Source organism: Equus quagga, chromosome 15 (assembly GCF_021613505.1).
Source record: "Equus quagga isolate Etosha38 chromosome 15, UCLA_HA_Equagga_1.0, whole genome shotgun sequence".
Classification (NCBI taxonomy): Eukaryota; Metazoa; Chordata; class Mammalia; order Perissodactyla; family Equidae; genus Equus; species Equus quagga.
The window spans coordinates 9,837,513-9,865,280 of NC_060281.1; the positions used below are offsets into that span (position 1 = coordinate 9,837,513).

General features: G+C 37.9%; 1 protein-coding gene across 3 annotated transcripts in view; it reads right to left on the bottom strand.

Moving 5' to 3' along the window:
• PRIM2 (DNA primase subunit 2) overlaps positions 1–27,768 on the bottom strand; it is a 257,546-nt gene that overhangs the window by 228,010 nt on the left and 1,768 nt on the right. For all 3 annotated transcript variants that reach the window (XM_046639613.1, XM_046639612.1, XM_046639614.1), the window contains exons 2-5: positions 27,224–27,385; positions 25,781–25,884; positions 22,990–23,069; positions 21,480–21,600 (exon numbers count right to left, since the gene is read on the bottom strand). In XM_046639613.1, the coding sequence (XP_046495569.1) occupies positions 21,480–21,600; positions 22,990–23,069; positions 25,781–25,884; positions 27,224–27,377 (459 nt within the window). In that variant the 5' untranslated portion in view covers positions 27,378–27,385. The remainder of the gene's footprint in view (positions 1–21,479; positions 21,601–22,989; positions 23,070–25,780; positions 25,885–27,223; positions 27,386–27,768) is intronic.

Consider the following 27,768-nt stretch of genomic DNA (forward strand, 5'->3'; position numbering starts at 1 on the left):
CTCAAAGGATTTTCAGACTCCTGGCAGATCGCAGAGATGCGGCAAACCTCCTGTCTTCAAAATTAAAAAGCCATAAATGTCTCCACCAACACTTCCTAAGCAATCAAATTTCTGAAAGGTGAAAAGCATTTATCAACTATTTTCCCATTTCTGTGCCTTCTGAGTAATCTGAGCTCCCTCAGAGTTATTGTCTCTACTCACCTAATTATCAGAATTTCATTTTCTGTACTATTAACCATAGTTTTTTGCTTTATTATTTTCATTACATTTCATAAAGTCTTTCAAAATCACGGCTGGGTTGTTTGGGGATATTTGGGGTACACAGCTTTGTTTGGTTTTCAGCTCAAATTCAAGAAGCCAGAAGCTCTAGCTTAGCTACTGACTCCAATTTTCTATTACTGCCTAACAAATAACCCCAAAACTTAGCAGCTTAAAACAACAACCACTTTGTTATATCTTCCAATTCTCTTGGTCAGAAATTCAGAAAGGATGCAGCTGGCTATTCATCTGCTCAAGGCAGCATCAAATGAGGTCACTAGGGGCACCGAGCTGATGAACAAACTGACCTGCAGAGTCTAAGATGGCTCCACTCACATGTCTGGCTACTTGGTGGGGATGGCAAGAAGGCTGGGCTCAGCTGGACCTGTCGGGGAGTGCTGAGACATGGCCTCACCAGTATGGCAGTTGCTGCTTTATGCCAGGTTTCAGAACAGACCTCTCTAGCAAGTTGGTCTCAGCAAGTCTAGTTAGACATTTCTTTTTTTTGCGCTAAGGAAGATTTGCCCTAAGTTAACATCCACTGCCAATCTTCCTCTTTTTGTATGTAAGCCACCACCACAGCATAACCACAGACGAGTGCTGTAAGTCTGCGCCCAGGAACTGAACCCAGGTCGCTGAAGAAGAACACACCAAACTTAACCACTAGGCCACCAGGGCTAGCCACTAGTTACACTTCTTACATGGCATCTCAGGACTCCCAAAGAAAGTGTGCCAGATACAAGAAGTGGGAGCTGCCAGTTTCTTACAGTCTGTACCCAGAAACTGGTACAGTATCACTTTCACTGTATTCTATTGGTCAAAGTAGTTATCAAGCCCCCAGTACTCAATTACCCTTTATTCTGTTACATAGTAACTGGTTTTAATCTTCTGGGAGCTAGAAAACAACTGAATTTTAAAGGAATCTCCCCTTTTACCCTTTGAATTCAAATGTAAAACGTGCCAATGATCAGGGATCATCCAGTTGTTGGTCTAGCACCCATCTACACCTATCCCTAACCCCCTCAGACTACATAAAAAGCAGCAAGATGTCGACTAAAATCTGTGCTTATTCCTCTTAATAAAACTCTAGTATTTCAAATTCTATTAGCTTATCTTATATAACTGAAGTTCTCATAACTTTGTTATTGTACGTGTATTTGGAGCAACGACTTTTAAATGATTCAAGGGATATTAGGGGAAGAACTCAATATTTTGCACATATACCATCTTTTGCAAACTGCATGTAAAAGTTAGAATGGCAGCAAATAATAATAATAGATAATAGTTAACATTTATCGTGTGCTATCTGCCAAGCACTGTTCTAAGCGCTTTACACGCATTAACGTATTGAAGCCTCCTACCCTAGAGGTAGCACTATTATATTTTCTATTTTGCAGATGAGGAAACCAAATCAGAGAAAACAAGTAAGTGGCAGGATCAGTACTCAACCCCAGGTGATGCTGCCCCCCAGAACCCGTGCCCTGCACCCACAGGCCATGCGACCTCTAGCTTATCCCCACTTAGACAGCATGCTACTCATCCTACTACCCTTGATTTTGGTGCAAGTCAAAGCAGGATTCATACATCTAGACCTCAGATGCCGTATCCTAACACCTAGGTCTCCAATGTAAAACCCCAAACATTTCCTGTTACTGGGCCATTTGTATCTTACTCAGGTAAGGGGGAATGCAATTTCTGCCTTAGTTTGCCAAGTCGTAACCCTAAATCAGCCAGACCCTTAACCAGTCTATAAACAGTTTTCTGTCTTTGCTCTCCCTGAGAAAAAGACAAGCCAGGAAGAATACAAAGGTTGGGAGCATGGATCCAAATTCTTACTCAGTTATTGAACTAAGATGCTCTCCCTGCTTCCTGGCATTAACACTGACCCATTCCTGCTGACCATTTCCTGCCACATCTCTTAGATTTGTAGAAGGAAGGTTCAGTCGCCTGTGAGGAGAGCCAGGCACACTTGTCTGTGAGACCTTGCCTGTTTCTATGCATGGTTCGAATGCACTTGCACAGGATTGTCTTGGCTCCCTTGTGCTGTCAGACTCACAGCATGAGGAAAAAGAACCAGGGAAAAATCAGAGACCCAGAGGACCAACAAACGTACGACTAGAGAATCTAATGAGCTCAGTAAAAAAGCCAAACAAAGTTCAACTCTTAAACTTTAGGAATCACGAAATGCATACTAACATTGTATACACCCCATCTTTGGTGCACAGTGTTTGTGAATTATCCTGCCCTGCACTACACTGGAGGTCTATAGATAACTACTGGTACTTGCTACTCCTTAAGCTTATGTCTTAATTAGTTTGACAAGTTGATTTTGAATAATGAAAGCCATCTTTGAAGGTCCATTTAGATTTGTGCAGATAATCAGCATCTGCCTCTAATCAAACTGAGATGATTAGCAAATTAAATCCTTTAATTAGCATTTTGCATAATTTAAGCAAATTATGCTTCTTAGGTTTAAGAAGGTGAAACAGTGAATTTATCAGATAGTTATTCCTTTAAAGCTTTATTAATTATAGAATTTTATCACATACGCGGTAAAAATAAAGAAATAAAAATTAAGTTCAGCTTAGTTTGCTAAGACCTAGCACTTCACAACTTTTATGCTAATTCTGTCACTTTGGGAAAATTAACACAATATTCAGAAAAGAAGAATACTTTACTTCAGTTTTCTCCATCAACTCCCCCAGAAGTCAACTTTACCCAAACTAGAATCAAATAGCATTTTTTTAAGAAAAAGGAAGGAAGGAAAGAGCTTCTTTCCACCTTGCCATTCAGTACTGCGGAAGCCAAGGTTAATTTCACTAGGCATTCAACCACACAGCTTTAAGGAAAAGCACTCATAAAAAGGTAAATAACCTGTCAATTTTCTTTGTTAGACACACAGAAACCAGAGGACAATGAAGCAGCAAAGCTGCCATCACAGCAAACCAAGCTAACGCCTTACTTTTATCCACAGGAACTACGTTCTCTCACACACAGTGATGCTGACCCAAAACACCCCTTTAGCTAACAAAACAAAAGTAAGCAACTCAGGGATTTGATAAACAAAAGTCAGGTAATAGAGCAAGAGGTTCAGGGACGGCGGAGGAAGCACATATCATTTCTAACATATTAATTCCCAGCTTCTGATGAACGTATAGTCTTGGAGACAGCACCCCTATTCTAGAATTAATCCTCTTCCCAAAAAAAAGAGGCAGCGAAATTCAAAAGTAGACTTTTCTCATGACTACAGATAGCAAACTCCTAAAAACTTCAAATAAACCATCCCCATATCCTGCAGGAATACCACCCAAACTGTAGCTCTTCTTTCATGAGTGTGTGCATGCTCACGCACCTGAGTGTCTGGGAGTGGGAAATAAAACAAGGAAAATAACAGCGCCAAGGTTATATTAAAAAGGTACACTGAAATGAATTCTAATCCATTTTAAATGGTACACAACAAACTAAACACAAATCGAGACAGACAGAATAAAATAAACAAGAAGCTGTCCTTTCAAATCCAAATTCTAATCAATTTGTCTGCAGATGCTATTGCATCCCTGAACAACCTGTATCCAGAGAACCCAGACAACAGCTCTGACGTACACTAATCAACCAAACGGCGCCCAAAGTGCTTCTTTAAGGACTTACTCAAGTGGCAGTACTTCTAATATGATTTATAGTGCTTTGCATCTACAGGCACTCAGAAAATATTAGTCAGTTCACTGATTGGAAAAATCAACCCTACATTCCCAAGGCTGCTCCTCTTCGGCATTTCATAGCAGGTCTCAAGGAGACAAGGAATCAACAGCCTATTCTGGAGGAGCCACAGCTCCAAAGCAAACCAACATATATCCAACTGACGACACTACTTTCTCTTAACCCCTAAAACACCAACTAAAACGCAAATGTAAAAAGCTAAAACTCTACGTATACAAGTGCCTAACATTTAGGCTTCTTCATTTACTATTTAATAAACCCCTCTAACCATTTACCATTAAAGCGGAAGGAAGAAACATATCAACAGCTGCAAAGCATGAACTTCAATTCATGTTACTATTTTTCCCTTCGACACTGAACACACTGTTGGAAGTTAAAGTACAGTGCTTTGGCTCCCCCAAATGACACTTCCAGAGCATAATAATCCTGTCAGAGAAAAGAAACAGATGTCAAACACACTGGGTTCCTTGTAGCCCGTCTTCATCACAAAAACCCGTCAAATATCAGATTCCGTTTCAGTATCATCATCCCATCCTTCATTTACTCTACTCCAAACCTAATCAGAGAAAAATATTATGTATTCAACTAACACTTTCTCTCTAAGTCCCAAAAGGTGAAGGAATTACATAATTAAGAAATAGGAGAAAAGTGAAGGTGAAACTAATGTTCCAAAGTTTGCATCATAGAGGTATTAATAGTCAAGAAAAGGGAGAGCTTTCTATAAAAATGCCTTAAAGTGAATTATATAATTATCAAGATCACAACTGACCAAGATTAAAACCAAAAAAGTTCTAATTTGAGAAAAATATCACTACTATAAGATTACTTGTTGAAATATTCAATACGTCTAAAGTTAGAAGTATTATTCAGTTGTTTTTATACGTATAACCAAAGTGCTAAATAAATGATAAGGTAGCTAACCTTTAGTAAAACTTACTACAGGCCAAGTACTATGCAATTTACAAAGATAATTTCATTCAGTTTCACAACAATCCTGTGAGGGATATACTATGATGCTCTCTATTTTATGGTAGAAGAAAACGAGGCACTTTCTGAAAGGTTAGAATCCCAGGGTCATAAGAAATTCACTATGAGACTAATTTTCCCAGGTCTTCTCACTCATACTCTCTCCCTTAACAATCTCCTTTTCCACAGTTTCAAATACTATGGTTATGTGGTATTGTGATTACATATTTTCATCCGTAGTCTCTTGAACTCAGCCTAACATTTTGAATTCTCCGCTGCCTATCTCCATTGGCCACCAGCACTCACAAGCAATATTTTCACAGCCAAATGTACTATCCTATCCCAAAAATGTACTCCTATTTCTATATTCCCTACCATCCCTAATATTACTCTATTATTGTATTCTAAATACCAAATAGCTTGGAGTCATCCTTACTTCACATTCCATTAGTCCTCAAATCTCCAGGCTACTTCGTAATGTCTACCATATCCGCCTACTTCTTTCCATCGCCACAGTCACCGCTATAGTTCAGCCCCTCATTCAGTCCTTCATTTGATCAGTCATTGACTCAACAAATTCTCCTTATCATTATTAGCAACATCCTAACAGAACTCCACCATAAGTCTCAACATTCTGTTACTTGCCAATCCTTTTTTTTTAACTTTTAATTTGAAAATAATTATAGACTCACAAGAAACCACAAAAATAGTGCAGAGAGGTCCCATGTGTCCTTCACCCACTGTCCCTCAATGATTACATAACTATAGCACAGTATCTAAACCAGACAAATGACATTGGTATGATGCGTGTGTACAGTTCCAGGGCATTTCATCACATCTGTAGATGTGTGAAACAACCACAACTGAGAGTAATTATTTTCACCCTGAGGGTCTTGGTGCTAATTAATTAATCTCATTAAGCCTTTAATAGATTCATTCTCATTTTCTGTTAGTAGGCAGGTTCACCAGAACACACGTGAAACGGTGTCCAGTATTCCTTGGCAATCTTAAATCTCAATTTGGGTCTCAATTCTCCACTTCCTTATTCACTCAGCTACTGTAGTTATCTTTATCACATTAGATTACAACATGTCAGTCCACTCCTCAAAAACCTTCAAGAATTCCCTCCTGCCCTTACCCTATCTTGCTAGCCTCATCTTCCACTTTTCCCCATAATTTAATGACAAACTTCCTTGTCATAAAAATGTACAATCAAAACGAAGATTAACATGGGAAATACATGAATGTATTTCCTTGAAATAAAAAAGGGGAAGAAATCATTAAAATATGTTAAATGAACAGAGTATATGACATCTAGAAGACCTCCAGAGAATTAGGGTCATGCTATGTATGGTTAGGAAAAATGAGATGAGGGAACTATGTGTTCAAGCTGGAAAGAAGAGAAAGAAGCACACTGCATAGGGAACAGCAGGCTGCTGTGGCCAGAAAAAGAGAAAGGAAGCAACCAAGGTCCTCTATCACCAACCAGTCCTCAGAACAGAGCTCCAGCAGCCACTCAGCCTCCGCAAAGAAGCAAAAGGAAGAGCTCACCCTAACCCACCCATCCCATGCGAACCATCCCTCAGGTTTATCCTTAGGACCTGTAGACTGACAAGTTAAATACATTTCAGAAGTCCCTAGGTCCAAAGGTAAAGTTCCCTCAATGGTTTACGATGCTTGGAATTACTCTACGGTATTGTTTACACACACACACATCATCATCATCATCATCATCATCATCATCAAGAACTAAAATACAAATACATAAATTTTGAAAAAATTAGAATTCTTTTTATGATGAATATTCTCAAGACTGGTTATTTTAAGTCATAATCATCAATATACAATTTCCAGGAATTATTTCTATACAAAAGTGATCCAAAAACCAGAAACCTCACTGTATGGACAGCACAATCTCAGGAAAAAGGCCCCTTCACTATATGTTCTATGAAGAAGACATCTCCAAGAAGAGAAAGAACTAAATGTCCCACCCTAGGCCCACCAAAGGGTCTGTGAGCAGACAGCCAGTCTCAATTCTCTCTGCCTGAGTGGTCTGCTTGCCCTGGTCCACTGGGCTCCTGGGAAGCTCTGCATTCACCATACATGAAGAGCTCTGAACACAGTTCATGAAGATCTACAAAGAAGTATTACTGTGATGCCACTTTTGACTGTTTGTTTCATCTGCTATGCTCATAAGCTGTTGTGGGTACTGGAAGCATGCCATATGGAGGGCTTAATTTAAGATTAGTTTTTACAAAAAATAGGAAGACATCCAGATGTAACTTAATTTATGGAAACAATGTGTCTTGGATGACAGCTACTTTAGTTATTAGTGAGGTAAACAAGATGTTTTTTAAAAAGGGGGTAATTCCATAACTAAAACATAAAAGAAAAATAAAAGCAAAGTAATTTAAAACAAAATAATATTGATAGACATAAACGATCAGGCACAGTGCATTAAATGACACGATCAAGCAGTCAGATTCTGTACCCATTCCTAGAAACTCTGTGAATGAATATCTACCAATGAAGACTGGAAGAGCGTGTATGCTGGTGCCTCAAATACCACTTCAGTAAAGCACTTTCCAAAAAGTGAACAACTCACAGAAACATTCCGAACAAAACAAAGTATAATCTTCCATCAATTCACGTCATAGTTGCATTCCAGGAACAATCAGGATATACAAAAACCATGGCAGGGGAGAGCATTTTGTGTTTATTTATTAAACAGTGTTTGGTTCTAGATTCAGATCATTAGAGACAGGCTTTTCATGTGGATAAATATAAAAAGGAACATTAAAAAGTCAAGAAAGACATGAGAAAGTCATTGTTGTACAGAACTATCCAGCACATTGTAGGTGCTCCAGCATCCCCATCTCCCATTGACTAAATGCCTGTAGCACCCACCAAACATTGTTACAATCACCAAAAATACCAGGAAGATGTGCAGAATTTCTAGTAGGGAAGAATACAGCCCCTATAGTCCAGAACCCCGAGACTGAACCAAGAAGCACTCCTCCTAAAAGGCCCAGTCTGAAACAACCAGTGCCCCCCCCCCCACCAAAAAGGGCCTCCTTCTTCCACGTGAGTCAAGAACAAACCTATTCAAGTTCATAACTTTTCTTTTCCTGATTGTTAAATTACATTATTCCTATCTCAAGGATAAAATCTATTCTTGGGTTTTGGTTTACACTGATCCTTGAATATTACATGAGTCTATTGTTGAACATGAACTAAAACATACAATGTGATCAAAGTAAAAAAAGTATCAGAGAAGAAAAGCAACACAGTATAGAAAAGCCACGGTCTAGATAAGGAGCCCTGAACAATGGAGTAGTGTGAATATAATGTTCCCTCGAGGCAGCACACATATTATATCGGGAAAACTACTGATGGTATATTTAATCTATTTAGTTTCCATTTCTATCAAGAACTGTCAGCTAAAACATCTTAATAAAACTACAGTTAATTTCCTACATTAACGTAAATCTCTAATCTCCCACCTGTGTTTGTATATCCATTTTCATGGGCCCTGTCACCTTAAATGTCAGCATCTATGCACTTCACTTACATGCTAGTTAACGACCAGGTGGGAAGGAATCTGCTCATATATTTAGTAACAAGCTTTGTGATTTACACATTTCAAACGATCTAGAGGACTGATTTTTGAGTTTCAGTTCTATCACTTAACCTCTCTGAGCTCCAGTTTCCTCCCGGAGCTGTTGTGAGGATTAAATTATATAATCCATGTAAAGCATTCAGTTTAGTGCCTAGCACTCAATAAACACATAACAAATGTTAGCTATTAGTGACCAACTTCTCTCCTCTGTCTCCTTACATCGTGGGCAGACCCAAACCTCAGTAAGTCCACAACTCATTCAGTCGTCAACAAGTATTCCTTCCTTAGGGCACAAGGACCCCAGGCAAGGCCCGAAACAGTCCTGTGGATTTTCTAACATTCATACAGAGGCCTTACTCCTGGGATCAACTAAAAGAAGCTGGAATATATTTGGCTATTAGGCTCCAATATAGACAACTGGAGGACTCTCTTGCCCAGAAGCTTCATGGGACACTGGAATTAGAGCACACTTCGACCAGAGATGAATAGGAAAAAAAGCCAGGCAGTTGGCAGGTATCAATAGCTAGAGTACAGGACCCGGAATCTCAAAGCGAAGGAGATTAGCAATCGGTGGCACATACAGTGTAAATGGAGAGAAGTCCAGAATAAGGATTTTAACTGCTCTGTCCGCCTGCATTCAGAGGGGTGGGGAGCGGCAGGATGGACGTATTGCCAGGGCCTGGGCTAACTGGATAACTGTTGTTACTGCCACTGCTTCCTCCTGCCTTTGTAACTCACATGTAGCCACTCAAGGACCAGGAGCACAAAATGATTTTTTCCCCCCACAACTCCACTAGCCCTCCACACCCCTGGGTCTTATTCTCATCCAAAAGACGTAAAAAAGGCAATCGGACCTAGGCTCAGAGCTAGTCTATGACATGACTTCAACCAAAAACGATTAAATTCTCAAGGAGGTTGGGGGAACAAGAAAAGGTTATGAAGACTGTGGGATGAAAAAATAATGTATACATTAAAAAAACTCAGTATATTTTTTTGGAACAGCTTCAGAAAACATGAGCAACACTTTACAGTGTAAAAGTTTAACTACAGAGAATATTAGAAGACTAAAGATGATATAGTAAAGTTAATTTCATTCTTTTAGGATTTACATAATAAAATGTACTATACATATATCATTATAAGACCATTAGGACATAGTTCTACATGTGGGAAACTTCAGCTAATTTACGTCATACAGTTATTTTTGCAGTCATTTTTTCAAGGGCAAAGTCATAGGCATGGAGTCAACAACAAGATACAAGGAATTTTATATTCAAAAGCTATACGAAAACTTTAAAAAAGAGAAATGACTTTCATAAGTTATTTTGAAAATTTCTGCTTATGTTAATTTTAGACTTCAAGGGTAATTCAGCTTAAAGCTTCACATTTAGTCATAGCATCTCTAGGTTTAAACTATCTTATAATGAGCAGAATCTAATTTTGTAGCTTGATAAGGAAAATTCAAATTCTGTGAACTTCTGAAATATTGCACTAAAGACCATCTGCCACGGTGTATTTTTACAACTATATGCATAAATGGTTAGGCTTCAATTAACTAGAAAACTCAAAGAACTTTTTATTCATTCTCCAAATATAAAACTATACCTGCCCAATAAATATACACAAAATAATACAAGGTTGGTTCCATAATTATTTGATGTCTAAAAACACTGTGAGAATAAAAGTATTATATTTATGCAGTCTGCTTAGAGAAAGGAAGCCCTGTGTTAATATCTTCATTTAAATCATTTGGAAGGAAGGTAAAGATATGCAATTGTAACAGAAACACATAGAGAGCTCTGAACAAATTGAAATTTGCTTACCAGCATAATCTCTCAAATTCAGTTCTACAGAAAAAGCTTATTTCATATATAACATACATATCTATATCTAATATTTAACCCTGAGCAGGATAAGTATCCCATGTTACTGTACTCATCTTAAAGATTACCTAATGTTCAAGAAAAAGAACAGAGGCAAAACTTTCGAACTGACTACTATTTTCTATAGAAATTAACTCTAACATTTACTACAACAACCCAAACTAGATCAACTAACAATGAAAACAAAATAATAAGGGCCAAAATGACCAGAAAACCATGACTACCTCAAAGCCAACTTGCAAATATCTAAGAAATAATGATACACAAGTGAACACCAAAAACTATTTTAAAATTGTACACTAAACTATTGAATTAACATAAAAATCAATCTTCCAATGTTAACTGGAAAAAAGCATCCAAAAGTTCCTAATAAATTCACACAACTGACATTTTCAATAACAAGTGACAAATTAAACTTTAATTCATGTTCACTGAAAAGAAATTATCAGCCAAAAATGACATGAAATAATTTCTGAGATAGAAAAAATTAAGATTTCAAACTATAAGGGATAAGAAACAAATTTTAAATGTCCAGGATGAGGAAAACTACTTTAAAACAAGCAATTCAAAGTTTTGCATGTACTTGTTTTTATTGTCCGGGTAATAAGGCTACCAACCCACTTGCCTTCACTCAAAAACCCTCACTTCCTGAACATATTGGGCAATTGAACAAATGAGTTCTATTTAATATGCAGTGGAGTTTGCCTTTGTGACACACAAAATACCCCCCACATCTTCTAGGATGCTCACCCTTCACTGTCCCTGTCATTCTGCACTATTCTAATGAAACGAATCCTGCCATTAAATCCGGTGATATTTCAAATCAAATAAAAAATATTTTTTGACTGTCCTAAGAAGGTTTTTAAAAACATCAAGGCAAATTACAAGCTGCTATCAGACTCTAAACTGCAACAGCACAGAGACCCTCTGTCTGTGAGGCTGACAGCTGTCAATGCCGACCTTTCCCTAACTGGTCAACTGAAGACGCGTTAATAGAATCTGTTTACCCTTACCCAATCACCTTTAATGTGACACAAGGGTAAGTCAATCATCTCAGCACTGAGACACCAAAATGGTCCCCACAGACAGCAACATTTACTCGTTTGTAATCCCTCTTAGAAATTTCAGATTTAAAATTCAAGTTATTTAAACATAAGTTCAAGAATGAAAAGTATCAGTTTTTCCTTTTAAGGCTTTCCGTCGTATGTTAGAAAGATTCAGAATCTACTATATCCACTAGAAACCCAAGTATACACTTAAAAAGCCAAAGTATTCAAAGCACTGCCAGAACCAGAAACAGAACACAAGGTCCCCTAACTGGCCCCATTCGCCACCTCCAAATTTGTATTCAATAATATTACATCAACCATGGCAATCTGAACAAAAACAAAATTTGAGAAAAAACTACACAAAGAAAATAACTATCCCTTTTTCTGTACATATTTCTCCATCAAAGCAAACATAACACAATGTAGTTATAACACTGAATCTCTTCCTAATGTAAAAATATATTTCACAGAAATAGATCAATATAAAAGTCATTGCAGCTTTAATGAAACTGAAAAGATAGAGAAATGCACACAAACATAGCACACAAGCACCAGAAGTCCACATAGAGTCTAAGATGTGTGTGCCTACAATCCAGCTTCTGGGACATGGAAACCAAGATGGCCCCGTGGCTCTCCACTCACCAGTTTCCTTCTGCCTCCACTTAGGCAGCAGGGCCTATGACACACCAGAGACCAGCTTATGTGACAAATGCTAATAACTTTTCCCTAACCCTTGCTTTGTCCTGAGTCTAAAACATGGGTCCTAAGACTAAAGGCATCACTGATACTTGCTTTAGCACAATAGTTTTCAAATGCAAACTAAATATTCTAATCCAAGTGAAGAAAATGTGCATGTTTCTATTAATGAAATGGTAAAAGCTAGGAAATGGAAAGAGCTACAGGGACCTAGGGGCAAGCTGAACAACAGCCCCTGAATTGAAGTGCCTTAATTACCACTATCAGATGCCACGGAGAGTACCAAAAGAAGAGGGGAAAAGGTCTCTGCCAGGAAAGTGATCAAAATCCAGTACAGGGGGGCCGGCCCAGTGGCGCAGCGGTTAAATTCGCATGTTCTGCTTCGGTGGCCCGGGGTGCCCCGGTTAAAATCCTGGGTGCGGACCTACACACCACTTGTCAAGCCATGCTGTGGTAGGCATCCCACATATAAAGTAGAGGAAGATGGGCATAGATGTTAACTCCGGGCCAGTCTTCCTCAGCCAAAAAAAGAGGAGGATTGACAGCAGATGTTAGTTCAGGCCTAATCTTCCTCAAAAAAAAAAAATACAATACAGGAATGGTTTTCCCACCAGGCCCCTGAAATGCTTTCTCACTCTATCTTCCAGGAATCCCCATCAGCTAAAAACACTTGATCAAGTTTCACATTCTACAGTGTTTGTTTCAAAAACAAAAGGCATGGTGTCTTTCACACTCTACACACCTCCACCCAAGGTTCTGATAGGAACTCTAGGAGGATGACCACCATCCTATCCCCCTCACTGAGAATCACTGAACTAAAAAAACCAGAACAGTCACACAAAAAGCCAAAGCTACTGTTCCTTTTAGAAACTGTATAGGATGCCCCCCTACACTGGGGTGGCTTCCCACATGAAAAAGATAGAGGAAGATTGGCAAAGCTGTTAGCTCAGGACAAATCTTCCTCAAGCAACAAGAGGAAGACTGGCAACAGATGTTAGCTCAGGGCCAATCTTCCCCACAAAAAAAACCCAACCATAACTGCCAACACACTTGTTACAAATATGCATATGTTTCCCACAAATTCCTGTCTCCTAAAATAAAAAGACCCAAAATAGATATTTTTCAATAGCAAGAGAACGAGCATGTTTTTGTCATCCTCCTTACCCTGAGTTCCTCAGGGGCAACATGATATAGCCCCAGTGGAGGCTGGGGTACGATGGGTTTGCACTACAGCTGAGGAACACTGAGAATCTTCTCTTGTATAGCAAGCAGTAAGCAACCCTCTATATACCAGGAAGGCACTACCTCATCCCTCAATGTTGTTTGCTAAAAACACAGCTGTGAAAAACTGCCTGCGTAAAGAGGGGTCATCACCATGCATTCTCAACACACCCAGCAAGACGTGTAGAGCAGGAGAGACCCCCAGAGGAGTGTTCTTCCCAACACTGATATGTGCTGGAGGGGAAAATCAAACTCAACAGTACAACACCAGAGCCTGCACTGTTAATCTTATTGATAAAACACATTCAAAAAATTTAACTTTGCTCCCTAAATTTAAAACTGTGATTATTGAGGTCATTGTGGCTTCTGGTTAAACACGGCAAACTAAACACAAGTATTTCCATTACTTCCCAATGAAATAAAAATGACAATGAAAGTATAAAAAGAAAATAAACCACCAACGGCAAACAAAATAGTGGAAGAGAGAGGGCAACATGTTTTTGAAAAGTGGATGAAAGTGTGTTAACTGATTTAGAAGAGAAGAGGAAGCTACAACTTAAATCCCTGGAGAAAGGAACACTGAAAAGAAGATAGCCAATACAACCTCAGAGAGGAGAAAGAGGCATCATATAGGGGCTGGCCCCATGGCCGAGTGGTTAAGTTCATGCACTCTGCTTCCGTGGCCCAGGGTTTTGCTGGTTTGGATCCTGGGCACGGACACGGTACCATTCATCAGGCCATGCTGAGGCAGCATCCCAGGTGCCACAAGTAGAAGGACCCACAACTGAAGTATATAACTATGTACTGTGGGGCTTTGGGGAGAAAGAAGGAAAAATGTAAAAATCTTTAAGAGAAAAAAAAGCAGCACCATATACAAAAGATAAAAGATGCAAGTCAAGGAATGCAAAAAAATTAAGAACAGTCACCATAGTGAACAGTAGGCCCTGGCTCTCTGATGCACGAACATCAACACTAAGACATAAATCCCTGTGGAAAGAGATTGGATGCTTCCTCTGAAATAATGACTTTGGCAGAGGCTAACCAACAACCAAATTTTTTTTTAAAGCAATTGAATAACTAAATAAGTATCTCATACACTTGCATGTGCACATAAACCTGAATATTCCAATCCACTTTTTAGTATCTTGATCTTAAAATAAACAAATAGCCGAGGATCACTAGACATTCCAGGAAAATATTCAACATGGAAGACTATTTACAACAGATGAACTAAATGAAGGAATGTGAGGTAAACAGACAATGAAAGGAGCTAAAGAACATAATAATGTTCAAGAGAAAAGAGAAGATATTATATTCATGAAACAAAAACAGAAGGCTATAAAAAGGTGAACCAGAAATGGCTGTTAGAAATTAAAAACAGGAGAGTAGAAAAAAAATTAAACAGAAAATCTAGAAAACAGTTGAAGAGTTACAGAAAATAAAACAAAAAGAGATCAAGATTGGATATCAGGACAAAAAAGAAAATAAGAGGACCAATCCAGGAGGTCCAAATTCTAACAGGGAATTATAAGAGAGAACATAAAAAACAGAAGGGAGGGAATTATCCAAACAATGACAAAAAGAAATTTCCTAAACAGAAGAACCTAAGTCTTCATATTAAAAGGACCCACCAAGCTGCCATTCCAATAAATGAAAAAAGATTCAGACATCACCATGAAATTTCACACGACCAGGCTGGAATTGGGAGCACCAAAGTATACAAAGTAAGATGCGAAGAATCAGAAATCAAAATGGAATCGGACATCTCAAGAGCAACTCTGGAAGCTAAAAGGTCATGTGGCAATACCTTCAAAATCCTCACAAGAGGGGCCAGCCCCATGGCCAAGTGGTGGGGTTTGTACACTCCGCTTCAGCGGCCGAGGGTTTCGCCAGTTCCAATCCTGGGTGCGGACATGGCGCCGCTCATTGGGCCATGCTGAGGCAGCATCCCACATGCCACAACTAGAAGGACCCACAACTAGAAGGATCCACAACTAAAAATATACTATGTACCAGGGGCTTTGGGGAGAAAAAGGAAAAATAAAATCTAAAAAAAAAACCCTCACAAGAAATTATTCCCATCCTTTAACTGCATCCCAAAGCAAAAGTCACTGAAGTGTCACAGTATAATAAGGACATCTTTACACAACCCAGAACTCAAAATATTTACCTTGTTGATGTACGAAGATATAATTTGTTTGACAATAATAGCACAATGGTGGGGGAGGGAACACAGCTATACAAGAGCAAAGGTTTTGTACAGTATTAAAGTTAATTTAGTGTTAATCCAAACTTGACTGTTTTAAGATAAAAATATTAATTGCAATTCCTACGAAAACCACAAAGAAAATAATTCAAAAAATACAAGAAAATAAACAAATGGCAAGGGAATTAAAATGGTACACTAGAAAATATCTAACACAAAAGAAGGCAGTAACGAAGAAAGAGAAGAACAAAAGAAATATAAAATATATAGAAAACAAATAGTGAGATGGCAGACATAAATCCTATCTTATCAGTAATTACACTCAATATAGATGGATGAAACAGTCCAATCAAAAGGCAGAGACTGGGAGAATGGACTAAAAAAAACATGATCCAACTATATGCTATCTACTAGAGACACACTTTAGTTCAAAGATACAAACAGATTGAAAGTAAAAGGATAGAAAAAGATATACCAAACAACAAACATCAAAGATCTGAAATAGCTATCCTAATATCAGATAAAATAGACTTTAAAACAAAAAATGTTACTAGAGATAAGGTGTTACATTTCATAATGATAAAAGGGTCAATCCATCAAGAAGATATAACAATTACAGACATACAAGCACCTAAACACAGAGCCCCAAAATACATGAAGCAAAAACTGACATAACTGAAGACAGAAATAGACAATGCAACAATAATAGTTGAAGACTTCGATACGCTACTTTCAATAATGGATAGAACAAATAGGCAGAAGATCAACAAGGAAACAAAAGACTTGAAAAACACTATAGACCAATTAGACCTAACAGACTATATGTAAAGAACACTCCAACCAAAAGTAGCAGATATGCATTCTTCACAAGAACACATGGAACATTCTCCATGAGAGACCACATGCTAGTCCACAAAATAAGACTCAATAATTTTAAAAGGATTGAAGTCATACAAAATATGTTCTCAGACTAAAATGGAATTAAATTGAAAATCAGTAACAGAAGAAAGTTTAGGAAATACCAAAAATATGTAGAAATTAAACAACACACTCCTAATAACCAATATGTCAAATAAGAAACAAGAAAATACTTTGAAATGAATGAACATGAAACACAACACACCAAAATTCATGGGATGCATCTAAAGCAGTGCTCAGTGGGAAATTTATAGCTGTAAATGCCTATGTTCAAAAAGAAAAACACCTCAAATCAGTAACTTAAACTTCCACCTTAAGAAACCAGAAGAGAAGAGCAAACTAAACCCCAAAGCAGGTAGAAGAAAGGAATTATTAAAGATTGAAAACTGATAATATAAAGAGCAGATGTTAAAAGAATAAGGAACAGAAAAGCAATAGAGAAAATCAACAAAACCAAGTTAGTTATTTAAAAAGATAAAATTGACAAACCTCCACCTAAATAACCAAAAAAAGGGAAGAGAAGATTTAAATTAGTAAAATCAGGAATGAAAGAGAGGACATCATTACCAACATCATAGAAATAAAAAGGACTAGAAGGGAATATTATGAACAACTGTATACATCAGACAACTTAAATGAAATGGGTAAATTCCTAGAAAACAGAAATTACCAAAAAGGAATCAAGAAAAAATAGAAAATTTAAATAGATCTATAACAAGTAAAGAGAATGAATTAGTAATTTTAAAACACCCTCCAAAGAGAAGCCTACACCCAGACAGATTCACTAGTAAATTCTACCAAACGTTCAAAGAAGAATTAACACCAACCCTTCACAACCTCCTCCAAAAAATAGAAGAAACACTTCCCAAATTATCCTAAGAAACCAACATTACCCTGATACCGAAAACAAAGACATCAAAAGAAAACTACAGACTAATATCCTTTATCAGTAAACACAAAAATCCTCCACAAAATACTAGCAAATTAAATCCAGCAACACATAAAATGATCATACAGTATGACCAAGAGGGATTTATCCCAGCAATGTCTCAGCAAGGTTGGTTTAACATCCAAACATCAATTAATGTAAGACAACACATTAATAAAATAAAGGACAAAATCTTACAATCATTACAACAGATGCAGAAAAAGCATCGAATAAAATCCAACACCCTCTCATGATGAAAATCCTCAACCAAAATTAGAAGGGAATTCCCCTCAATCTGATAAAGGGCATCAATAAAAAACCCACAGCTAACATCACATGTCTTGGTAAAAGACTAAATGCTCTTCCTCTAAAATCAGGAACAAGATAAGGATGTCCACTATTGGCAGTTCTATTCACCACTGTACTAGAGATGCTAGCTAGGGAAATGAGGCAAAAATAAAGACATAAAACGCAACCAGATTGGAAATTAAGGACTAAGATTATCTCTATCTGTAAGAGACATAATCTCCTAAGGAATCCACTAAAAACTACCAGAACTAATAAACAAGTTCCATAAGGTTCAAAGAGTGGTAAGACAATTCAATGAGGAAAGAATAGCCATTTCAACAAACGATGCTGGGACAACTGGATATCCACATGCAAAAGAATGAAGTCGGACCCCTACTTCACACCATACACAGAAATTAACTCAAAATGGACCACAGACCTAAATGTAAGAACTTAAACTATAAAACTCTTAGCAAAAACCATAGGAGTAAACCTACATGACCATTAGGCAAAGCATTCTTAGATCCAACACCAAAAGCACAAGTGACAAAAGAAAAACACAAATTACACTTCATCTAAATTAAAAACTTCTGTGTTGCAAATGATACCATGAAGAAAAGGAAATGAAAATCCTCAGAATGGGAAAAAATATGTGTAAATCATATATCTTACACTAGACTTGTATCCAGAATATGTAAAGAATTCTTTTGGTGGGGGATGAGGTGAGGAAGATTCTTCCTGAGCCAACATCCACTTCAAATCCTCCTCTTTTTTTGTTTTTGAGGAAAATTAGCCCTGAGCTAACATCTGTGCCAGTCTTCCTCTATTTCGCATGTAGGATAACTCCACAGCATGGCCAATGAGTGGAGTAAGTCCACGCCTGGGATCCAAACCCATGAACCCCAAGCCGCCAAAGCAGAGCACATGGAACTTTAACCACTTGACCAGATGGCCAGCCCCCAGAATATGTCAAGACTTCTTAACACTCAACAATTAAAACAACTAAAAAATGCACAAAGGATTTGAATAGACATTTCTCCAAAGAAGATACCCAACCAACCAATAAGCACATGAAAAGATGTTCAACATCATTGGTCATTAGGGAAAAGCAAATCAAACCACAGCATCATGTCATTTCACACCCACTAAAACAGCTATATTCAAAAAACAGACAGTAGTGATCATTGGTGAGAATGAGAGAAAATGAAATCCTTACACACTGGTAAGATATATAATGGCGCAGCCACTGGGAAAACAGCTTGGCGGTTCCTCAAAAGTTTAAACACAGAAATGATTATCCTATGACCTAGTAATCCCACTCCCAGGTATATACTCCCAGGTATATATGTAAGAAATGAAAAGATGTCTACACAAAAACTTGTACACAAATATTCTCTACAATATGTCGAAATACTAGAACAAGGAATAAATAGCAGCACTATTCATAAAAGCCAAAATGTGGAAACATCCCAAATCTCCATCAACTGCTGAATAGAGAAATAAAATATTATTTGACAATAAAAAGAAATGAAGTACTGATATACGCTACAACACGGATAAAACTTTTTAAAAAATGCTAAGTGAAAGAAGCCAGTAACAAAAACCACAAGTTATATGATCCCATTTATACGAAATGTCCAGAACAGGCAAATTCAGAGACAGAAAGTAGATTGGTGGTTGCCAAGGGATGAGAGAGGGAGAAATGGAGAGTGACGACTAATGGGTATTGGTTTCTTTTTTAGGGTATTGAAAATGTTCTAAAATTAGACAGTGGTGATGGCTGCACAACTCTGTGATTACACTAAAAACTAATGAATTGTACATTTTAAAAGGGTGAATTTCAAGGTATGTGAATTCTACCTCAACAAAGCTATTATAAAAAGATTATACTTATAATCTCGCTTATACATGGAATACAATAAAGCCAAATTCACAGAAGCAGAGATTAGAACAGTGGTTGCCAGGAGATTGAGGGGAGGAGGGGCGGGAAATGAGGGTTGTTGGTCAAAGGGACAAACCTCAGTTATGAGAGGAATAAGTTCTGGGGACGTAACGTACAGCATGGTGACTAGAGTTAACAATACTGCATACTTGAAAGTTGCTATGAGAGTAAATCTTAAATTTTCTTACCATAAGAACAACTAAACGGTAATTATGTGAGGTGAAGGACGTGTTAACTAACCTAATTGTGGTCAACATTTCACAATATATTTGTGAATCAAATCATCACGTTGTGTATCTTAAACTTACACAATGTTCTATGTCAATTATATCTCAATGAAGCTAGGGAAAAAAGACATACCATATGATACTATTTATAAGAAGTTCAAAAACAGGCAGAATTCATTTAGATATTACAAGTCAGGACGGTGGTTCCTTTCAGGTGGGAGACAGGAGGCAGTGAACGGGAGGAGACACAGGGTGCACAGGGGGACAGCAATGCTCTACTTCCTAACCGTGGTGACGCTCACTTTGTGATACTTCACAGAGCTGTACAGTTATGATTTGTGTACTTTTCTGTAAATGTTATACTTCAATAAAACAGTTTTTAAAAAGGAAAGAAACTTGGTTTTTGCTTAAAAAAATTATACTTGACAATATGTTGAGACACTAGAATAAAGAATAACTCTTCTCAAGGACACTTTTCCTCTAATCATTTCAACAGCAAAAAATAAACTCTTTAATATGAAAGGATAAATTAACTGTAACGGATATTGGCAGTAATGGACTTCACTAAGGAGGAAAGTGGAAAATGCATGCGGTCAGTCTGTTCGGGTCAGATGGTCCCCGGCTTCATACTTTTCTATGCCTAAGCAGATGGTATTTAGGAGCCTCACGGGGCTCTTAGGAGAAGTGAGAGGAACTGAGGAAAGTGCCTCCCCAGGACATAACAGACACTAAATGTCTACCACGTGTTTCCTTCCCTTCAGGTCGCATCTCTCCCCAACTCAGTAACCCACACTGTTTCTTGCTACAGCAGGTACACTTCCACTTCTCAGACAGGTCGAGGTCTTTCACCTACTCCAAATTCTACTTTATTTTATTTGGCCTCAAGTCACCCATAACACCAAAAGAGTCTCAAATAGTCCTACTACCATCCGACTGCTCAAAAATAAAAATATAATTTTCTATCAAAATAAAATTTTTCTACCTTCCCACTGCAGCACAGATCCACCTAAAGACGTAAATTCTATTTCCAACCACAATACTCATCCCTGCTAAATATATCCCAGACATTTCTTCCTATTTATATAATTACAATATGGCAATCATTCATATTTGTCTACAAAATTATTTTTTTAAACTACTCAGATTTTTACTGACAACTGACTTTTAAAATAAAGTATTACCCCCTCTGAACTTCATTATTGGTAATAAGTACTACCACTTCTCTGTTTCTTTAATACATTATTAGCTTTAAATTTTTGGCCTAGAAGATTCTGATTAAAGATGAACTTTTATAAACTAAACTTTCTTGTGCTTTCACATATCATGTATTTAATAAACAACCAAATGTGAGCCTTTGGCGCCAAGGAGCCCCTTTTCTTCTAGTCATGGAAAGGGAAAGGTTCATTGTTGTGCAAAGCCAGTAGCTACTCATTCAGGCAGGTACTTAGGAAGAAAATGTAAAGAGAACGAACTCCACTCCACGCATCGATACCAGCACTTAAGGCAACAGGGCGGGATGAATGGTGAAAACAATTGGAAATGACTACAAAAATATACTTACAGCCTCAAAATGCAAGTGGCTATCCTGTAAGAAACTTTGAATTTTGTCCTTGGGTAAAATACTGAATCGAAAGCGAAGGAGATCCATTTCTTGTTGAATGAACCAGCGTCTAAGATCTTCACTGAAATAGAGACAAGGAAATAAGAAGTATAAATGAAAAGTCCAGTGATTATTTACAAAGTCCACTAATTATTAAATCCAAGAAATTTTCATGAAGCAATATTCAAACATGAGCAAGATGCCAAGAGACAGAAGTTAAAAGCATACAAGTCCTCTCTTATGATAAAGAGAATAGGAACACCACACACCACAATCTTCCAGGGATGTACTGAATATGGGGGAGAGAAGTGTTACGAACATGAAATTAAAAGAATTACATATAGAATACTTGCAGTCCTGCAGCATTATTATCAAACAATATAAAACAAAATAGTTTATTGCATTTAATGTAACTGCAAAATAGTCATTTACATTAGAAATGAGGTATTCGTTCAGACTAAGGTGGTTCCATCAACGCCACATAAACACCAAATTATTTAAAGGTAACTTTACCTCTGAATAGACTATGATCAGATAAACTTTGCAAAGTAACTTTGCTTACAGATTTATAGTTTATAATTTCACAAAATTTAATATGCAGAAGTATACTTCAATTTTTAAAAGTCAACATACAAATATATTAACTTACAAGACCGATACATAATGGGCATTACTGTTGTTACAAAATAATTATGTTACTGCATGTAAAATATGATTTAGCTTTTTTCCCAAAGTGACTTTCAAAGATTGTCAGCAATTCATACTGCATAAATTGTATATGCTTTTTCACAAAAGAAAAACTCTAAAACCAAAGTGGTCAATAGTTCTTCAGTTATTATCTTGAGATAGTAAACAATTCGAGATTCTCATCTGGCAAGCCAAATAAAAAGAAACATAATAATAAGAATGCTACTTAGCCAAAATTAATACAGGAAAAAAAAAACAGTTAAAAAAAAAAGCAACTAACTCGTTCCCCCTCTGGGTGGCACTATTGACTTATAAGAAACCAACAACTACAGGAAAACATCTTAATCTAATGGGCACTAGCCCATACCTCTCAACTTCTAAAAACCTGTACTGAATTCAAGTGTGTGTTTGATTCATTATTTATATTTATTATTATATTATGTTTATTATTATAAATAGTACCACATTTTTCTGGGAAAAAAGTATTAAAAGTCTTTCTTCCTAATGACATCCCCTCCAATTTTACATCCCACATGAAGAGTCTCTCCCATAAAGTTAAAAAGTGTTTCAACAGGCAAAATTTTCAATAAAAATTTTTTTCAATATTTTTTAGTAAATAACTTGTTTCAAACAATTTGCTGCAACAGTGTTCAACCCACGAGCCACTGGTTTCTGATGTTATTCTGAGTTTCCCCATGTTCAGTACAGGCCATGTCAGCTTCCCACGCACCAATTCATAACTCAAGTACCAGATCTGATGGTGGGCGTGTGAATGTGTACTCACGACTGGCAATAAGCAAGGCGCAAGATAAAGTGAGAAATATGATCTTTTCTTCGTGGTTCGTATTCATCTTCCAGGCTTTCCTTAAAAATAAAAGCATATGAATAAAATAAATGCATTGGAATGGTAAGAGGTGTGAAGAAATACTGAGTCAGCATAAGCCAATAGTAAGATAAGTTTCAAAAACACAAATTTCATGATATGTTTTCCAGGATAATTATCATTTTCCTAAAGTCAGAAACCAGGTGAAACTGAGAACTGAAGTGATCTCAACAAAACCTCCTGGGTTTGGACCCCACTATTTTCTTCCCATCAACTCCTCCTCTCTTAACTTTCTTATCCAGCCTATACCCAGGGTACTCACATCTTCAACCACTTACAGTCAACTCTCAACTGTTTTCATTTCAACCATTTGGCAAAACGTAGATTCTAAATATATCTACAGCTACACTCTGCAATCCTGTCCCCCAAATGCTGAGAACCTCTAGGAAAAAAATACATAATTATAGGAATCTGGAATATTAAAAATTCACAGCCTCTAACTTCAACTGGACATTTCCAACACCAAAGAATCCTTATTCAAGTTCGACACAGTAAGAACAAACATTCTTGACCACTTACAAGGTCCCAGGCACTGTTACAAGCAGTTTTAATCTATTAACCCATTTACTCCTTTAAAAGAAAACTGTATGAGATAGACACTACTATATCCCTATTTTAAAGATGAGGACACTGAGGCACAGGGAAGTTATATAATTAGTTCAAGGTCACAAAGCTTGTAAGTAGCGGAGCTGGGATCTGACACCTATCATCTTTCTCCTTCTTAGGAAAGCTGTTTCAGTCTTCACTGGATGACCCAAGCTCCCTACCATATCACCTTTTTCTTCTCTCTCAACAGATGACTTCATCTACTTTACAGACAATAGAGGCCACCAGGCCAACTCCCTCAGCTCCGAGCTTCTGCAACCACATGTTATATTGCCTTCCCTTCCATCTTTGTGGACAAAGCCTCTCCCCTTCCTCCTACACAAAGCTAATCCCTACACCTAAACCCTGCAACCCATCTGCTCTTGCCTCCTAAGGACCTTGATTTATCAAATGCTCTCTCAAAGTATCTCCAAGCTCCCCTACTCTTCTTCCTCTTCTAGAACTTTCTGCTCAGCTTATAAACATGTTTAAGTATCTCCTTTCATATATGTGTGTGTGTGTATCTTCTCTTTTCCCTACAAATTCTTCTATCTTCAAACCTATTTCTCCCCTGTGTTTTCGGCTAAACATCTTAAACAAGTACACATTCCGTTCCTACCTCTCTCCTCCAAACACTGCCATTTTTCTGGCTTCTACTTCTATCTAAAAGGCCCCACCCAGATGATAAATTACTGGATTCTGCACAACTCATCTTATACGACCTACCCTAAGCTTCTGAAATTGTGCGGTGAAGAGTACAATCATGGAGACAAAATGTACAGATTTGAATCTTGGCTCCACCATTTACCATCTTCTGAGCTTGGGCAAGTTACTTAACGTATCAATGACTCAGTTTCCTCGTCTGCAAAACAGGGATGACAACAGTACCTGCCTCATAAGACTGTTGTCTGGATTACAGAGGTTAATATATATAATGCACTTGGAATAAACTCTGGGACATAGTAAGCACAATATGAATGTCTGCTGTTGCTGTTCCTATGGTATCCTTATTTATATCATGATCACTATTATTAAACTCCAGCCTTCCTTGGCTGCCATGACACTATCATCCTGGCTGATCTCCCACCTCTCAGGCAGCTCCTTCTCAATCTCCTTCTCAGAATCCTCCAATTCCACTTCACCTTAAATATTGGTATTCCTCATATCCTGTCCTCCATCATCTTTTCTCACTCAAATATTTTCCTAGGGTGCTCTCACCTACTCCTGATGATCCCAACCTTCCTCTTAAATCTATACTCCCACTCCAGATGTCTCCTAAGTCCAGACCTGTATGCATATCCAACTGTCCACTAGACATCACCACAAGCACCTCAAATTGATGTCTACAACTAAACTCAACATGTTCCTGCTAAGACTTGCTTCTCTGCCTGTATATCACATCTCAAAACATTCCCACCATCCACCTAGTTGTCCTAGCCAGAAACCTGGTGTCATTCATAACTCTTCTCCCTGCAATGGGTCACTAAAATCTTTTCATTCTACCTTCTTGAATCAGTCCTCTTCTATCCACTTAATTCACTTTCATCATTTCCACGGTCCTAACTGGTTTCCTCCTACCAAACATGACCCTGTCAATCTGCTGTTGGCAGTCATTTTCCCAAAATAAAAATCTGATCACATCCATCAAGATGCAGTTCCTGCAGGACCTCTTCTGGGAAGCCTTTCCAAACCACCACTATCTGAGCTGGGTAACTATATGTGCCCTTGGAGTTCCTGGAGCACACATCTCATAACAGCAGTCATCATCCTGTATTGCACAGGGCACATGTGGCAATGTCTGGGGACATCTACTGGGTAGAAGCCAGAGATGCTACTGAGCATCCTACAATGCACAGGACAGTCCCTGCACCAAGGAATTATCAGGCCCCAAACTTCGATAGTCCCAAGGTTGAGAAATGCGGTCATATTATGATCTTCTGACTACATGTCAATCACCCCTAGTAGACAGCAGGTACCTTCAGGCAGAGTCTATACTCTATTAGTCTTTTCTAAAGCCCTGGGTCTAATACAAGACCCTTCTCACAACTGATATGCAGTACATGAATACATATAAACAAAAAGAACATTTCTTTCCTCTTTTACTTACTCTGTAGGAAAACTTGAGCTTTCGAATCTCAGCCTCCAACTTACTCTGGTATAGCTCTGTCCCTTTCACATAGCTCACACCAAGATTTTCAACTGATTTTAGCACTAGAAAATATTTTAAAAACAGAAGAAAGGAAAAAATATATAAAAGTAAGATAATTTTTAAAAACTAAATCCAAGACAAACAAAATCTATGGATAGCAATTCCATAATTACTTCTGTATAAAAGACAAGTTGTAATAGTTTTATTTTATGCAAATACATTACATAAATTATAGATGTTTATAAGAGGCTAATTTCCATCCATGTGCAGAAAACATCCACCTCCCACAGCATAATCTACTACCAGGGATTCTCAACAAGAGGGAGAAAGGGCAGGGGGACAATCACGGCTGTACGGAGCCACCCGTGTTGAGGAATGCAAAACTGTGTCGGTGTGGAAAAAAGATTAAACACCCCTTGTCTGCATCCCTCATGTGCAGCTGCTAGGCAGTCTGCATCATTTACTCTGCACGGACTCATCAGAAGAAGAGACAGCCCTTCCTTTCCTGATGAAGCAGAGAAGGAGAAGACACAAGAGAGAAGCAGGGGCCTCCAATCACCCCAGTGAAGCATTCTGAATAGATGCTACACACTGTTCAAGGTTCCTAAAGCCCCTAGTCAATCCTTCCTCAGGTGAATTCTTCCTCCATCAATATGAAAAGAGGCATTTTTAAATTCGAGAATGAAAACTTCTAGAAGGAACCCTAAACATAAACTCATGTCCCACAAGTGCTATTATTTCTGTTTCAGTTCATGCCAAGCTCATTGCTTTCTTCCACCAAGACACAGAGGATAAGGAGGCCTAAGTACAGTAGCAACATCCTTCTCACACCCCAACATTGTGCCATTAGCTTAGCACAAAATGCCCTTGGTTATCCAGACTTCTCCATCTACCCCGAACTTGTCACTGTTCCCACAAATGACATTCTCTCTCATGCCTCCAAGCCTTCGTACAGTTGGGAAAAACCCTTCACTTCTCTGTTAAGAAATTTCTACTCATCCTTCAAGGTCCAGAACACATTTCAACTTCTCTAAGAGGTCTTACTTAATCAGACTAAGTCAGTCACTCCCACTTCTATGTTTCAATAGCACTACTATTTACCTCTACTAGAGCACATAAAATACTAAATTATGATTATACTTTTGAATGTCTGTCTCCATGTACTAGAATATAACTTCAACAAAGGTGAGAATTACATTCTTCATCTCGAAATCCCTGCCACCTAGAATAGTAGCACTCAATAAATATGCACAGTCAATAAATGAATGAACAGCAAATCTTCAATAATTATTTGTTGAATGAATTCCTGAATGGAAGAAATAAATTACCCACACTCGTTCCAACAAAGTATAAGTGAGGTTCCCAAGAGAATATATAAATTCTAGTACAAACCTCACTCACATTTAAGTCTATCGATAGCCAAGTTTTCAAACTCTATCAATGATATGTTCTCAGAAGGCGGCTGCAAGTAAAACTGAAGGCTATGAGGGTAGGAAGCCTTCCTCTGGTCACCTATCAACCACGGTTTCCTCCGCTTTACTCCAGAAAACTCCATCTTGTTACCTTGTAAGGAAGCACATAAAATGGTTAAAATGATGGAAGGTGGAGTTGAAAAGAAACCAAACAAAAAAATAACTCCACATGCACAGAAAACAAAACTGAAGTTGAAGGGAATGCACAAAACGTTAACAGTGGTTATCCCTGGGTGTTGTCTTTCTGTATTTTCCAGATTTTCTACAATACACCCGTAACAATTTGGTAATGGGGCGATAGGAAGAGGTGTGTGCTAGGGAAGATGCAGGTGGTGGTCCTTTCAGCAACATGAATGGCAGGTGATGTCGCCTGCTCACTATAGGTCTGTGTGCCACCGTCCTTAGATCTCTGCGGTCTCGAGAGTTAAGATGAGGTTTTACACGGGCTGCAGTCCTGAACTCGGAGGAAAGCGC